The sequence below is a fragment of the Oncorhynchus clarkii genome, chromosome 18, assembly GCF_045791955.1.
Source record: "Oncorhynchus clarkii lewisi isolate Uvic-CL-2024 chromosome 18, UVic_Ocla_1.0, whole genome shotgun sequence".
Taxonomy (NCBI): domain Eukaryota; kingdom Metazoa; phylum Chordata; class Actinopteri; order Salmoniformes; family Salmonidae; genus Oncorhynchus; species Oncorhynchus clarkii.
Genome location: NC_092164.1, coordinates 12190850 through 12208623, shown reverse-complemented (window position 1 = coordinate 12208623; position 17774 = coordinate 12190850). Strand labels below are relative to the sequence as shown.

Below are 17774 nucleotides of genomic sequence, written 5' to 3'. Positions count from 1 at the left end.
GCCAGTCTATGCTTGATGTGGTATGTTCTGATCAATATGCTATGAAGGGTTCAACAGTGGGTCAACTTACTAGGTTCTGTGGAAGTGGGCTTGGGCCTCCTCAGCCTGAGATGGAGGGAGAGACACTTGGTTGGAGGCCTCCTCTCTCTGTCTGTGAGGTTAGCCCGGAGGGGAGGCCTGCTCTCTCTGTCTGTGAGGTTAGCCCGTAGGGGAGGCCTGCTAAAGGAAAACTGCTTCTCCTGTGTGGCCTGGGTCACTGAAGCCACAGCGGAGAGGGGGTGTCTCGGGGACCCTGTGGATGCACCTCTGGCCCCTGACATCAAGGGGCGGTCGGGAGGGTCGTCGCTATCTGGGCTCTGGCTTCGGTGGCCTGCTGGGGCAGGGACACTTCCCCTGGGGCCCGTCCCTGGTAAACCACTAGTCTTCTTGATCTGGTTCTGCAGTGATCCTGAACTTCCCTTCCCCTCCTTCTGAAAGCACACCAGGTAGGACTATTAGTCACAGGGGTTAACCTAACAGAAATTCCCCTAGAAATGATTACAATCAACTAGAAAAATAAATCCTAAATGAAAACGTATGAGCCTGCAAATGCACCTACACTAACCAGTTAGTTCTCATATAGTTCGCTACAGTTTGTTTTCAACGGCCACACTTTACAAGACTCTATACTATAGACTCTATACTATTCTATAGACCAAGCTACCCTGGGGTGTTATCCTGTTGCAAGATATGGAGCTACCAGCTCAGCTGAATCAGGACTATCTGTATAGGGTGGAAGTTAAGCAACTTGGCTGTTCACTGTTGTCATTTCACTGTGAGGAATAGACCTAGCAACACTGCGTTAGCCAACACTAACAATGCTTGAAAAAGCTAGCCAACGCTCAACCTAGCTAGCTAACAAGTATGGTTACGACCAATAACTATGTACCAGACTAGTAAGTATAAGCAATTGTTTTCCACTAGACATATATTTATGTGAGTCCTGAGGCCAGTCAACTGTATGTGTCCCAAACGGCATCCTATTAACTATAGTGCACTATCTAGGGAAGAGGGTCCCACCTGAGACACAGCTATAGTCCTACCTCTGTGTTTTGTGGAGGAGATCCATTCATCCCAGAGTCACGTCTCCTCCATGTTGAGTCTCCCGGGGAGACAGAGAGCCTGTCGTCCGTCTTTGAGGAACTGTCCACCTCTCTTTCTGGAGATGGTTCTGATGCAGAATCCTGCTCCGACTCCACTGGGCTGCATCTCTCTCCTGAGGGAGATGTAACAGAAAAGAAATAATAAAATTTATGCCGTTTTGCAGACACTTTTATCCAAAGTGACTTTGATAAACGTTTTCGTATGGGTGGCCTCAGCGGGAACCGAAACAACGAAACACAACAGTTCCATTTTGACCCTTGTTGAAGAGACAGTAGCCTGCTTGCCTACATGTATGCCATGACAGCGATAGCCACAGGAGTTGGCTAAAGCACACAGCTAAATGTTGTGTCTCCTGAACGAGAAAGAGTTAAAAGAAAAGCAGTCTAAAGGCAAGAGATTGTTTACTGCAGGCATTTTTAACAAGGCCATAAAGTTAAGCATTTGTTTATCCAACCAGGAAAATGGTCAGGCTTGCCAACACAATATAGAAGAAGAGGGAAACGCAGGGGGAGGTTTGGTTAGACACAGCAACACCTGCTAAATGTTAACCCCACTGCTCATGCTTCAAGAGGGCCACCATTGTTCCTGTTCCCAATAAAGCTAAGGTAACTGAGCTAAACGGCTATCACTCACTACTGTCATCACGAAGTGCTTTGAGAGACTAGTGAAGGATCAGATCACCTCCACCCTACCTGACACCCTAGACCCACTCCAATTTGCTTACCGCCCAAACAGGTCCACAGACGACGCAATCACACTGCCCACTGCCCTAACCCATCTGGACAAGAGGAATACCTATGTAAGAATGCTGTTCATTGAATACAGCTCAGCATTTAGTACCATAGTACCATAGCATAGTACCTGGGTCTCGACCCCGGCCTGTGTAACTGCATCCTGGACTTTCTGACGGGCCACCCCCAGGTGGTGAGGGTAGGAAACAACATTGCCACCCCGCTGATCCTCAACACTGGAGTCCCACAAGGGTGCATTCACAGCCCTCTCCTGTACTCCCTGTTCACCCATGACTGGGTGGCCAAACACTACAGTGGTAGGCTTGATTACCAACAACGACGAGACGGCCTACAGGGAGGAGGTGAGGGCCCTCGGAGTGTGGTGTCAGGAAAATAACCTCACACTCAACGTCAACAAAACAAAGGAGATGATCGTGGACTTCAGTAAACAGCAGAGGGAGCAGCCCCCTATCCACATCAACAGGACAGTAGTGGAGAAGGTGGAAAGTTTTAAGTTCCTCGGCGTACAAATAAATTTGGCTTGTCACAAACTTCTACAGATGCATAATCGAGACCATCACCGCCTGGTACGGCAACTGCTCCGCCCACAACCGTAAAGCTCTCCAGAGGGTAGTGAGGTCTGCACGACGCATCACCAGGACACCTACACCATCCGATGTCACAGGAAGGCCAAAATGATCATTAAAGACAACAACAACCCGAGCCACTGCCTGTTCACCCCGATATCATCCAGAAGGCGAGGTCAGTACAGGTGCATCAAAGCAGGGACCGAGAGACTGAAAAACAGCTTCTATCTCAAGGCCATCAGACTGTTAAACAGACATCACTAACATTGAGTTGCTGCTGCCAACATACTGACTCAAATCTCCAGCCACTTTAATAATTAAAAATTGGATGTAATAAATGTATCACTAGTCACTTTAAACAATGCCACTTTATATAATGTTTACATACCCTACATTACTCATCTCATATGTATATACTGTACTCTATACCATCTACTGCATCTTGCCTATGCCGTTCGGCCATCGCTCATCCATATATTTATATGTACATATTCTTATTAATTCCTTTACACTTGCGTGTAAGGTAGTTGTTGTGAAATTGTTAGATTACTTGTTAGATACTACTGCACTGTCGGCACTAGAAGCACAAGCATTTCGCTACACTCGCATTAACATCTGCTAACCATGTGTATGTGACCAATAAAACTTGATTTGAAACTGCAACATAACACTTAACGAGTTAAACTCCTGATTACACAAGTATGTTTGACCCTTAATTGGTTAAGACAATGTAGATATAAGCACCCTCCAACTGCTGTGGATCTACAGCCTAGACTGAGCACCGAGATTTAAGACAAATGTTTTTAGACAAATAATACATTTTCACAAAAATAGCATAGCATCCACAAGTGTACATTTTCTTCATCAGGCCTCCCTAAGCTGAGCACATTGTCTAGGAATTGTTTTGGACTGTGTGAGAAAGATTGAACGGTAAGCTAGGATTCCACCCCAATGAACTCTCTCTCTCTGTGTGGTGTGTGTGTGACACTGACCACTGAACTCTGCACGGCGCGTCTTGAGCAGTGGCGACACACACCCAGTCTCTTGATTCTTGTCCCGACACAGTGTGTCTGATGCCCTCTTAGGGCGCCATCTAGTGGAGGACAACGGTACAATCAGTTCAAATGATTCCAAGCATAGATTTCTATGGTTGGTGTCACTTCTAGTTCTGACAGAGTGACAGATACCAGAACAAGTGTGAACCGAACAAGCAGAATCAGAGGTCAATTCACATTTAAAAAATAAACTACGTTCTAATTCCTAGACTTAAAGTTATCCGTTTTTCAGTTATCAATCTATTACATTGTAATTTTATTTTACATTTATCCATATCGACTTACAGGAGCAATTAGGGTTAAGTGCCTTGCTCAAGGGCACATTGGCAGATTTTTCACGTAGTCAGCTCTAGGATTCAAAACAGCAACCTTTCGGATACTGGCCCAACGCTCTTAACCGCTATGCTACATGCCGCCCTGATGACATACCCATTTTTGAAGCAGGGAGGAGAGGCTGCTGGGAGTCTTTGTTCAGCTTTGTGTGTTGATGATGATGTCACAGGGCTTGATTGGATGTGAGGTATTCTGGACGGTGGATGATGTTCTGGGGTCTGAGCTGGTCTCTGGAAGCCGGTTGACTGGCTGGAGGTCCATTTGTCTGATTGGCCAGGTCCAAGACGCGCTTCACAGACATCCCTCAGAATTAGCCGGTTAGGAGTGCTGCAAACAAGCAAACAATGACCAAAGTCTCAGCAAAGTCTATCAAACATCTCAGGAACTACATCAATACCATATACAGTTGAAGTCAGAAGTTTACATACACTTAGGTTGGAGTCATTAAAACTAATTTTTCAACCACTCCACACATTTCTTGTTAACAAACGTTAACAAACGTTATAGTTTTGGCAAGTCGGTAAGAACATCTACTTTATGCATGACACAAGTAATTTTTCCAACAATTGTTTACACACAAATTATTTAATTTATAATTCACTGAATCACAATTCCAGTGGGTCAGAAGTTTACATACACTAAGTTGACTGCCTTTAAACAGCTTGGAAAATTCCAGAAAATTATGTCCTGACTTTAGAAGCTTCTAATAGGTGAATTGACATAATTTGAGTCAATTGGAGGTGTACTTGTGGATGTATTTCAAGGCCTACCTTCAAACTCAGTGCCTCTTTGCTTGACATCATGGGAAAAACAAAAGAAATCAGCCAAGACCTCAGAAAAAAAAGAGTAGACCTCTACAAGTCTGGTTCATCCTTGGGAGCAATTGCCAAACGCCTGAAGTTACCACGTTCATCTGTACAAACAATAGTACGCAAGTATAAGCACCATGGGACCACGCAGCCGTCATACTGCTCAGGAAGGAGACGCATTCTGTCTCCTAGAGATGAGCGTACTTTGGTGCGAAACGTGCAAATCAATCCCAGAACAACAGCAAAGGACAGCAAAGGATCTATATCCACAGTAAAACGAGTCCTATATCGACATAACCCGAAAGGCCACTTAGCAAGGAAGAGGCCACTGCTCCAAAACCGCCATAAAAAAGCCAGACTACGGTTTGCAACTGCACATAGGGACAAAGATTGTACTTTTTGGAGAAATGTCCTCTGGTCTGATGAAACAAAAATAGAACCGTTTGGCCATAATGACCATTCATTATGTTAGGAGGAAAAAGGGGAAGGCTTGCAAGCTGAAGAACACCATCCCAAACGTGAAGCACGGGGGTGGCAGCATAATTTTGTGGGGGTGCTTTGCTGCACGAGGGACTGGTGCACTTCACAAAATAGGTGGCATCATGAGGCCAGAAAATTATGTGGCTATATTGAAGCAACATCTCAAGACATCAGTCAGGAAGTTAAAGCTTGGTCGCAAATGGGTCTTCCAAATGGACAATGACCCCAAGCATTCTTTCAAAGTTGTGGCAAAATGCCTTAAGGACAACAAAGTCAAGGTATTGGAGTGGCCATTACATAGCCCTGACCTCAATCCCATAGAAAATTTGTGGGAAGAACTGAAAAAGCGTGTGCGAGCATGGAGGCCTACAAACCGGACTCAGTTACACAAGCTCTGTCAGGAGGAATGAGACAAAATTCCCCCAACCTATTGTCGGAAGCTTGTGGAAGGCTACCCGAAACATTTGACCCAAGTTAAACAATTTAAAGGCAATGCTACCAAATACTAATTGAGTGTATGTAAACTTCTGACCCACTGGGAATGTGATGAAAGAAATAAAAGCTGATATAAGTCATTCTCTCTACTATTATTCTGACATTTCACATTCTTAAAATAAAGTGGTGATCCTAACTTACCTAAAACAGGGAATTTTTACTAGGATTAAATGTCAGGAATTGTAAAAACTGAGTTTAAATGTATTTGGCTATGGTGTATGTAAACTTCCCACTTCAACTGTAACGGTAATATCATCTGTATAATATAACCTACACTTTTTTTGTCATCATGATTTCCAGCTATACACACTGTACTAGACATTTTGACCAGGTACATTTAACTGGTTGATGAGCAGTAAGCACTGCAGATATCCATGACCACTGCATCCTGGCAACAAAATAACCAACAAAAACCAGGCACAAGGCGAAAGCGTAGAAAAGTGGTGGAGAGAGTGTCATTGTTGACACGTTACACTCCCAACGGGGTCAAGAGGTGAGTCAAGTAAGTCATCTAGGAGAGATAATTGACATTCTTAATCCAGCAGCACTGTCCAAATAAGCTCTGGTCAGCCTCCCGGGTGACGCAGTGGTTAAGGGCGCTGTACTGCAGCGCCAGCTGTGCCACCAGAGACTCTGGGTTCGCGCCCAGGCTCTGTCGTAACCGTCTGCGACCGGGAGGTCTGTGGGACGACGCACAATTGGCCTAGCATCGTCCGGGTTAGGGAGGGGTTGGCCGGTAGGGATATCCTTGTCTCATCGGGCACCAGCGACTCCTGTGGCGGGCCGGGCGCAGTGCGCGCTAACCAAGGTTGCCAGGTGCACAGTGTTTTCTCCGACACATTGGTGCGGCTGGCTTCCGGGTATGATGCGCGCTGTGTTAAGAAGCAGTGCGGCTTGGTTGGGTTGTGTATCGGAGGACGCATGACTTTCAACCTTCGTCTCTCCCGAGCCCGTACGGGAGTTGTAGCGATGAGGCAAGATAGTAGCTACTAAACAATTGGATACCACGAAATTGGGGAGAAAATGGAGTAAAAATGAAATAAAATTTAAAAAATGAAAAAATAAGCTATGGTCCAGTGTGTCACGTCACTTATTGATGCTGTTCATTAATCTCAGCAGCATGAACGCTATGGACCAGAGCCATGTACAGATCATGTCTATACATACCTCTGTTTCCCTGCTCTGGGGATGTGTCCATTCAGAGAGCCAACCTGTTCAGGCCTTTTTCCATTTGAAGAGCCATTGCACCAGCTTGTCTGAAATGACACACAGTGTTGTTTCAGCATAACTATTAACTCATAGGCTACATAGTACATTGACCTACAGCTTTTAAAGTGTCTTGAGAGTGATCGGTTTAAATTAGAGAAGAGTCTTGGGTTGGGTCGCAAATGGCACCCTATTCCAGAGGAGGCTGGTAGGAGGCACTATGGGAGGATGCGCTCCTTGCAATGGCTGGAATGGAATTAATAGAACAGAGTCAAATGTGGTTCTCATGTTTGATACCGTTCCATTAATTCCATTCCAGCCATTTAAATGAGCCCATCCTCCTATAGCTCCTCCCACCAGCCTCCTCTGCCATTGTCCCAGTTGTGCACTAGCCACCCTGTGGGTTTTGGTCCAAAGTAGTGCATTGATTATATAGGAAATAGGGTGCCATTTCAAAATCAAATCCAATTTTATTTGTCACATGCGCCGAATACAACAGGTGTAGTAGACCTTACAGTGAAATGCTTACTTACAAGCCCCTAACCAACAATGCAGTTTAAAAAATATGAATAAGAATAAGAAATAAAAAGGAACAAGTAATCAAAGAGCAGCAATAAAATAACAATAGTGAGACTATATACAGGGGGTACCGGTACAGAGTCAATGTGCGGGGGCACCGGTTGGTCAAGGTAATTGAGGTAATATGTACATGTAGGTAGAGTTATTTGGGCAACACTTTGGGAGGTTTCATTTTATACAGTATTTTATTAGGAACACCTAATATTGAGTTGCACCCTCTTTAGCCCTCAGAACAGCCTCAATTCGTTGAGACATGGACTCTACAAGGTGTCATATGCGTTCCACAGGGATGCTGGCCCGTGTTGTCCTTTGGGTGGTGGACCATTCTTGATACACACGGGAAACTGTTGAGCTGGAAAAACCCAGCAGCGTTGCAGTTCGACACTCAAACCAGTGCGCCTGGCATCTAGTACCATACCCCATTCAAAGGCACTTAAATCTTCTGTCTTGCCCATTCACCCTCTGAATGGCACACACACAATCCATGTCATAATTGTCTCAAGGCTTAAAAATCCTTCTTTAACCCGTCTCATCTCTTTCATCTACACTGAAGTGGATTTAACAAGTGACATCAATAAGGTATTATAGCTTTCAACTGGATTCACACGGTCAGTCTGTCATGGAAAGAGCAAGTGTTCCTAATGTTTTGGACACCCAGTGTATACCATCTAGCTATGCCGATCTCACTTATCACCATGAGCAAATATAAGCACAACATTAATTCACAAATAATGAGTCACCGTGTGAAAATGCAGTTCACATGTCCACTTCAAATGGAAATGATAAGGGATACCTCGAATGGGCTGGAGGTATCCCGGAGACGTGACAGAGGGGACTGCATGTGCATGTTGTCAGCTTCTGATGGCTGTTTTCTCTTGGGGATTTTGAAGGGAACTGCCATCTGAAATGAATAATTACTGTATTACGGAGGTGCCACTTAACGCTGACCTGCTTGTAGCTAACTTATGTTGTAGCTCTGGTCCAGGCCGTTAGTCCGTCCACTAACGTTACTAGACCAGAACTAGCTATTTTCCAACACCTCCTAATCAAGTTAACAACAATGCACAGGTTATGTTCAGAAAGATGTGACACAGTTAGCTAGCTACCTGTAATATGAAAAGCCTTGTTAGCCAACATAGCTAGCTAAGTTAGCTAACAAGCCAACTTACTTAACTGTCAAGGGTGCTGAATCAGACGGAAAGATGGCTAACGAACGAAAACAAGAAGCATTGTAAAGACGCCATTACGTTGTAATTTGCAACCAATTAAATGTTATCATATTGGCTAGCAAGCAAGGGATGACTGCTTCTAGTAAAATGCTACATCAATCTAGCAGTAAGAAGCCATCAACAACAGAGGCGCCTCTAGCGTTAACAGGAAATTGTTGAAAGCATGTTTACGCGCAACCTGTTTGCACTCTTAAAGCGCAAAATAGGTTTGGTCGGTTTATTACTAGACCTAAAATTGGTGTATCATGTGTAGGCAAAGGTAATTAAGCCACAAAATCATTATTTATGGATCCGCTCTGGTGATACATAAGCGGTGTATGAATTGCAAATGTGTACAATGCACAATCAAATACAGTAGTAGTGGGACGGCGTAATGCTACGGTTGCGCAGTGCAAGACTTCCGTATCTAGCTATCTACTGTAAATAACGTTACAACAAATAGCTTTCTATCACATTTAGTAACTACTAGACAATTTAGCACCTAGAATGTGTTGTATACGAAAGGCTTCGACCGTTGGTGTTGAAATAACCACGTACCATTAGCTACCAGTTAAACAGACGCTGTTGCTAGCAGCTAGCTAGCTTTGTGTTAGATCTAGGCTAGCTAGCTAATTATCAAAAGCATTAGGCCTGCTTTTGTTTTCATCTGATATGGACATGCGAAACTAGCTAACTTCATCAAATTAATATTTTTTTGCTTTCAAATAACTTCAAATATTATTTGGTCTTCTGAGAGGTATTCAAAATATAGTCAAATATTATTTGGTTTTCTGAGACCTGTATTTGAATATCAAAGAAAATACTTTTTTTTTAAACTAACCTCAAGTGAAAAGTTGGTATTTTCTGGATAGGTGCGCGCTCACGGCTCACTCAAATAGACCCCGCCACAGATCACAGATTAACTGAAATACGAGGAGGTAAAATATATAATTAAGAAGAAAGGCAACACCGCCACAGTGATAAAGCAAAGAGAAAAAGCGTGGCAAAGTATTGCAGACCGCCTGAATGCGTAAGTAGTGCACAATTACACACTCACCGCTCCGCTGAAACACTATTTAATTCACATCTCCAAAAATGCAGTTGTACTGTAATTATGAAACGGTTAATTTTTTTTATTGAAATGCACTGCAGATATGAGTGAAATTGTGTAAAGTAACTCCATCACACTGTATAAAGCTATGATAAAATTTTTGATATTTTTACTGAAAACAAGACAAAAATACCAAGTAATTTTTTGCAGTGTGACTCCATTAAGTGTGTGTGTGTGTGTGCGTGTGTGTGTGTAGATTAAACATGAACGGGCCAAAACGGACATGGCAGCAGGTCAAAATCATGGTATGGTCCCTGACTAATATTTAACAAAGCACAAGCATATATTGTACCCAGAAGGTGCCTGCTCACACATTGTCTGTACTGTTTTAGCAGTGAAAAAGAATACCCACAGACAAGGCACGGGTGGTGGGTCACCAAAGGCTGACCTTACCCCAGCAGAGGACATGGCCTTGGAGCTAAATAAAGGCAGGCCCGTCTTAGAGGGGATCCCTGGGGGGAAAGAGACGAGCATAGGTTCCTCCCAAGATGCCACCCGCTTCATTCAAGGTATGTCCTTCCATCTCTACATGGGATACAACCACATTCATATTGAATCAATTTGGACTGTCTGACTTTGGTTTACCTATTGCCTTGCAGTGTCTGGCAGCACTGTGTTCCTGTTAGAGCCACCAGCACAAGCACCAGACGATGCTGATCCAGTGAGTACTCCATCAAAGGCATACTGTAGGCCTGGCATGTCTTGTCTACTAGCTTCAATATGAATCCGATTAAATGTGATAGGGTGAAGGCCCCAGTGCAGCAGCAACAGCACATGATGGAGACGATGATGAGGAGGAGACCATCTCTCTGGATTCCAGAAGGCATGAGGTATCATGTTAAGACTGTGAAAGTACTATTTACTCTACAATGGTGAGGAGTCCTCATCAAAATCAAAAAATCTAATTTCTTTTACAGGACCCAGATGCTATACAGTGGGAAAACCAGCCTGGCAACATAGTGCGTATTAATAAAAGGACACCACATCCTGCCAAATTCCAGCTGCGCTAATTGTATTGTGTTCACAGAGCTCACAAGCTATCAGAAAGTTGTATGGCAACCACCTCCGGTGCCAAATAGAACTGGCAGACATAGACATTCAGTACAAGAAGAAAAAGATGGAAAATCTTGCACTGGAGTTCGAAATAAAAAAGAGGACAATTAGGAAACTGGACCTTGAAATAAAAAAACTTGAGAGGGAGGTGAGATATGCCTTCAATGTACACTGTATGCTAACTGTAACACAAATGTATTAATCATTATTTTTCTTTCCTCCCCCAGCTCCAAGAAGATGACACAGCTCAAAATAAAAATTAGGTATATTCTCGTAAAGTCAAGTGAGCCATGACATATGAGCTCTTATTGTGAGCACACAGGACGGTGGCATCTTTCTAAGGTTTTTTTTATTTTCCCAGCAATCAGTACAACCAAGTCATCGTTATAAGGCATCGCCCTCTTTTGCCCACCCCCCCCAGCACCAGGTGTGGCCACTAGCCTATATGAAGGCCCAAAATTGTGTGTTCCTTTCTGCTCTGACAATGGCATGCCCATTCGTGCGAGATGTGGTGGATGAAGAAGCACTTGTGCTGAGGAGAGCCTTCAGGTGAGAAAGGGTCTTCAGGGACCGGTTGGACCCACTGGCCTTCCCTGATGACCATCTATATGAAAGATACAGGTTTTCTGCAGATGGCATCAGGTATCTATGCAGACTACTGGGTCCCAGGATTAAGCACCGCACTGCACGGAGCCATGCACTGAGTGTGGAGCAAATGGTTTGTGTGGCCTTGCGCTTTTTTGCTAGTGGAGCCTTCCTGTACTCAGTGGGGGATGCAGAACAGCTGAACAAGGCCACAATTTGCCGCACAATAAGGAGTGTGTGTCTGGCTATCAAAGCATTAGCAGATGTCTTCATCTCCTTCCCTGGCCACAGAAGACTCTGTGACATCAAAGAGGAGTTCTATAGGATTGCAGGTAAGAGGATCTACAAATTACAGGACAACTGTTAACACATAGTAGGATACTCATTACTTTGTGTGACAGGTTTCCCCAATGTCATTGGTGCAGTGGACTGCACACACATAAGGATAAAAGCCCCCTCAGGTGCCCATGAGGCCGATTTTGTGAATAGGAAATCCTTTCACAGCATTAATGTTCAGGTGAACATAACTTTTTGATATTGTCCATTGACGAACACTCTGCATTGCCAGTGATGTGCATTGATTGGTGTAATATTCCTCATCTTATGATTTCAGATGGTCTGCAATGCTGACTGTGTGATCAGCAATGTTGTGGCAAAATGGCCTGGCTCAGTCCATGACTCCAGAATCTTTCGGGCCTCTGAAATCTATCAGTGCCTATCACAAGGTAAGCCACACAACCCCTATTTATAACCATCATGGCTGTGTCAAGAATATCACTGTGTTTATGAGGTAGTAATGATGAGATTTTGTGTTGACAGGTGAATTCTCTGGTGTGTTGCTGGGAGACGGGGTATGGCTGCCAGCCTTTTCTCCTGACACCTTTCACAGACCCCCAGGAAGCACAGCAGGCCTACAACCATGCCCATGCCAGGACCAGGGCCAGAGTTGAAATGACCTTTGGCCTCCTGAAGGCACGCTTTCACTGCCTTCACAAATTAAGGGTCAGCCCTGTTAGGGCATGTGATATTACTGTGGCTTGTGCTGTCCTTCACAATGTGGCCTGCCTGAGGAAGGAGAGGGCCCCCAGAACAATCCGGCAATCTTCCCTGATGACGACAGTGGTCGGCTGCTGAGGGACCAATATGTGTTGAATTATTTTAGTTAGTATGTGTGCTTTCAATTTTGGTTAAATATGTCCTGCGGTGGCAGAGGAATTTGGGTTTTTTTGGGTTCGTTTTTTGACGAATTTGGCCTCTTATGATGTTTTGCGGTATACTGTGTGTAATACAAGGCTGCAGGGAGGCTACTGCATCCATTCATTTGTCTGTTCAGTTGATGTGTATGGATTTGTCCTGCATTTATTTTAGTGTGCAGGGTGTGTTATACACATTCAAAGGTCTGTATATGTATCATTTTGTATAATATGCTTAGATTCTGTGCTTTCCATCTTGTAGAGTCACTGTGACCAGTTTTGAAAGGAGCTGATGGTTTACCTGCTTTGTTTTGTCCTTATTCAATAAAGGAACATAATGTTACACATTGTGTTTTTATATTCATATGGAATGTGTATTTGTTTATATGACAGAGTACTAGGGCCACACTGAAGAAAAAGGATAAAGTCATAAATTTATGAGGCTGGTTCTTTCTGCAGAAAAGCTACATATTGTTTTTACAGTTTTGATACTTATGACAATGTGATACTTAATATTCTGGCACATCAGCATGTCTTTGTTTATGAAACCATACTGAAGTACAATTTCACGAAATGCCCCACATCTGTCATTTTAACAACTGTCCTCCTTTAAAACAACTGGTTACAATATTATGACTTGTGTTTTTTTCCCCTCTGTGGCCCTAATATTCTAGCATTTTATATATAGCCTTATAGTCTATGGGAAACTGTAAATTATCTAATGATAGCAACATCATCTAAAAATCATTTTTTATCCAAAATCATTGAAATTAATGATCACAAACGTTTAAATAACAGTGGGTCTAGTTATATGTGATAACAATGTATAGTGAGCAGTGAAATAACTATTGGTTTCCATTTGTGGTGACTGCTGACTGACATTAGGGATGAGATTAAATAGATCCTGGAATTTAGCCTGGTCTGGAGCAGGCTAGCTCCACAGAATAAATCCCAGGTCTGGACAGAATGCGAGCTTCCCCTTATCCCACTTTATCCCTCTTCCTACATATGTAAATAATACCTATGGTATTTTCTTTATAGATAAAGAATCATGGTTTACACCCTGCTATATCATGTGCATATGACAAATAATCTTTGATTTGATTGGATTTGACACATGAACCTGTGACATGTCCTTGAAAAATACAGCAAAAGGAGCACTCTGTGTCTGCATAGATGTTTAGAAGAAGTGCAATATCATTCCTTGAGCAATACATATGTAGCAGACATGAGTCTGGCTCAAGTTCTGGTGATGTGAGAGCCCTCCTCTTGGTCTGATGGTCAAGACGTTGGAGACCAGGGTTCAGATCCCTCCTGCGACACATACACTGTATCATAGGAATCAAGTAAACTACAGTACATGCATGTAAAAATGGCATTGTTCCATTGTTAACGCATTTGTTGGTGCCAGACTTTTTGAACTCCCACCGTTGTTCTTTATTGTTTCATATAAGTATTTTAAAGTATTTAGCACTAGAGCTTTGGCATTGCATTCCTTCATTCTCCATGCAACCCCACATACTGTTCAAAGGTCACACCAGTGTCAATCAGACACACACATTACAGATCTATAATCAGTGGTTAGATCATGTGGTTAGCACTTGCACTGTGTGTTCATTCAGACGTCTGCCTTAGGAGGAAGTCAGTTCTGTCTCAAAGATCACAGCTCTGAGGAAATTACATATTGTTGCCAGTGTGTTCTGTAAGATCATAACTTTTTATATGAATTGACTTGTTCATTTAACGTATTAAATGAAGTGTTTCATGGATTCTTCTGTTCTTAGGTGCCTTCAAACTGTTGGAGCTGAGGCTTTGACAGACACACTGGTGGAACTTGGACACAATGTGACTATAAATTGTACTTTTCCACCCAGTAGTGCAGAAAATACATACTGGTGCATACAGCGACAAACAACACAGCCTCCACTGGCCATATTCTGTGTGAGTTCTCATGGTACTTATTTCCGTGATACATTATGTTAAAACGGACATGTTAAAACGGATACAGCTTTTTTCAAAAGTGACTTTTCGCAGAAGGTTTAGGAGAACTTACACAGCAGGTTAGAATAATGAACGTAGCAGGTTAGGATACTTAGGTTAAGGTTAGAAAAGCTTTTAGGGTTAGCTAAAATGCACAAAAAATATATATTTGACTTAAGCTCTATCCTTTCTAGACATGACCCCTCATGACAAGAGGGAGGATTAATTAAATGTGGTGGCAGGTGCAGTGATGACTGTGGAAAAGATGTTGAGTGTAGAGGGAAGCAGTGAGGTCAGGAACATGTGCATCAAGTGTAAAAACAGGGACGTGCTCCCGTAGTTCAGTGATGGAACTTGTTGAGAGTGAGGGTAAAGTACCTGCGGCGAGGAACGCCAAGTTCGGGCCTTGTCCCAAGGATGATGAGGATGATTTCGGTCCAGTAGGAATGAGATATGTAGAAAGAATGGATCCTTGCTTTTCGGTTGATCCATATGTGGTGTCAGGTTGGGTGGAGGAGAGGTTGGGGACTGTTAAGATAGTGAATGTAACTCGGAGTGGACTGGTGATGATCTGTTAGGTTTCCTGCGCCCAGATTGAGCGGGCGCTCCGGATTACGAGATTAGGGACAATAATTGTGACGTGCTTTGCTCTCTGGAGCAGGATACTTATTTCCCTCATTAAAATGTAAATCAATTTATAACATTTTTGACATGCGTTTTTCTGGATTTTTTTGTTGTTATTCTGTCTCTCACTGTTCAAATAAACCTACCATTAAAATGATAGACTGATAATTTCTTTGTCAGTGGGCAAATGTACAAAATCAGCAGGTGATCAAATACTTTTTTCCCTCACTGTAGGTACAATGCAATGCCTGCTGAAGAGGTCACCATATTTTGGTGATACAAGGATGACCGCAATGTCTACAATATTGTCAGTGGAAAATCAGACTTGACAGACCAAGACCGTCAGTTCAGAGACAGAACCAGGATTTTCCCTGGGGAATGGGCAAACGGCAACTTCTCTCTCCTACTGACTGATCTCAAGGACTCTGATAGTGGAAGTTATTAATGTTTCATACCAACAGAGGACATTCTTCGTCAAGTGGAACTTTCTGTTCAAGGTTTGTATTACAACCAAGTGTAACAGACAATTCATAGAGAATGGTCATGATTCTCTGCCTTTGCTTATCTATACAGTATTGGAATTTCCATGAACAGTTTTAAGAAGTTTATACAGTATTTGTATTTATTAGGGATCCCCATTAGCTGCTGCCAAGGCACGCTTCCTGGGGTCTGTCACACCTGCTCCCTCTCTGGCGCCGGACTGCCTTCATTACGCACACCTGTCACCATCATTACGTGCAGCTGCGCAATATTGGACTCACCTTTACTTTGTTGATTACCCCCTCTATATTGGTCTGCTGCTAACTTTATTCCCTTTGTCAGCATTAATGTCATTATGTTTTCATTTCCAGACGCTTTCCTGACCTATTCCATGTCCGTTGTTAATTAAATGTTCACTCCCTGTACCTGCTTCTTGTCTCTACCAGCGTCTGTCCTCACAGGGTAAAAACACATTAAAGCGTTTACATTGCATAAAAAACAAAAATCATGTAACATTATTACACCACTACTATATCTAACATAAAAAATACAAAATGTCTGTACTTTGTGTGTCTCTTCACAGTTCCTGCTGTTACATAAGGTGTATTTGTATGTTTTTTTTATCAAATTTTATTGCTTGCATCAGTTACCTGATGTGGAATAGAGTTCCATGTAGTCATGGCTCTATGTGGTACTGTGCGCCCCCCATAGTCTATTCTGGACTTGTGAAGAGACCTCTGGTGGCATGTCTTGTGGGTATGCATGGGAGTCCGAGTTGTGTGCTAGTAGTTTAAACAGACAGCTCGGTACATTCAGCTTCTCAACACTTCTTACAAAAACAGGTAGTGATGACGTCAATTTGTCCTCCACTTTGAGCCATGAGAGATTGACATGCATATCATTGTTAGCTCTCTGTGTACTTTTAAGGGCCAGCCGTGCTACCCTGTTCTGAGCCAACTGCAAAGTCCCTCTTTGTGGCACCTGACCACACTACTGAATAGTAGTCGAGGTGCGACAAAACTAGGGCCTGTAGGACCTGCCTTGTTGATAGTGTTGTTAAGAAGGCAGAGGAGCGCTTTAGTATGGACAGACTTCTCCCCATCTCAGCTACTGTCGTATAAATATGTTTTGACCATGACAGTTTTACAATCCAGGGTTACTCCAAGCAGTTTAATCACCTCAACTTGCTCAATTTCCACATTATTCATTGTGAGATGTAGTTGAGGTTTAGGGTATAGTGAATGATTTGTCCCAAATACAATGCTTTTAGTTTTGGAAATATTTAGGACTAACTTATTCCTTGCCACCTATTCTGAAACTAACTTAACTCAAAGCCGTAAAGACTGAAAAAAGTAAGGGGCCTAAACAGCTATGATAACTCTTTATTTTACAGAGAAACTGCTCCTGAGCCTGAACGTGATTCTAAGAGCAGCAGCATGAGCATCAGAAGACAGAACCGCACCTTCCTGTTACTCCTCCTCAGTCCAACTCTCCACTTTCTTTGACTTACAGCATAGAAATTGGTCATTGTACCTCTTATGAAACTGTTGACAAGTACTGAGTGTTTAAACTGATGAAAAACTTGTTTTTGTCTGGAATGCATTTAATAGAAGACTTAAAATATACCTCTTGCTAGAACCACCTTTCAAGAGGCGAGGGAAAAAAGCTATTCCAAATTGCCTGTAGCCACGGTGTGTTTACTGATAGGACCACTTAAAGGGAAAGGGGATATCTAGTCAGTTGTACAACTAAAATATGTCTTCCGCATTTAACCCAACCCCTCTGAATCAGAGAGATGCGGGGGGCTGCATTAATCGACATCCACATCTTAGGCGCTTGGGGAACAGTGGGTTAACTGCATTGCATTCTGCGTTGCAGAATGACAGACCTTTACCTTGGCAGCTCGGGGATTCGATCCAGCAACCTTTTCGGGTACTGGCCCAACGCTCTAACCATTGCAAACTATATTTAATGCACTTTTAATATAATATTTGTTGCTGAGTCAATGCATAAACCAGGGCCATCTGTAAAGTCAAAATTGGAAATGGGATTGAAATAGCTTTGAGTCAGTGTGTCCCTCCTGTCAACAAGAAGCAGTTTTAGTAACTAAGATATTGAAATA

At 43.0% G+C, this 17774-nt stretch overlaps 1 protein-coding gene across 3 annotated transcripts in view; it reads right to left on the bottom strand.

The window, feature by feature from the left end:
• LOC139373001 (sentrin-specific protease 7-like) overlaps window positions 1-8792 on the bottom strand; it is a 29321-nt gene extending 20529 nt beyond the window's left edge. Inside the window, exons 1-7 of one of the 3 annotated variants that reach the window (XM_071112922.1) lie at window positions 8588-8792; window positions 8212-8319; window positions 6801-6889; window positions 3946-4176; window positions 3454-3554; window positions 1083-1255; window positions 71-470 (exon numbers count right to left, since the gene is read on the bottom strand). In XM_071112922.1, the coding sequence (XP_070969023.1) occupies window positions 71-470; window positions 1083-1255; window positions 3454-3554; window positions 3946-4176; window positions 6801-6889; window positions 8212-8319 (1102 nt within the window). In that variant the 5' untranslated portion in view covers window positions 8588-8792. The remainder of the gene's footprint in view (window positions 1-70; window positions 471-1082; window positions 1256-3453; window positions 3555-3945; window positions 4177-6800; window positions 6890-8211; window positions 8320-8587) is intronic. The other 2 variants (XM_071112925.1, XM_071112923.1) reach the window with 2 other exon arrangements.
• Between the last annotated feature and the right edge of the window lie 8982 nt (window positions 8793-17774).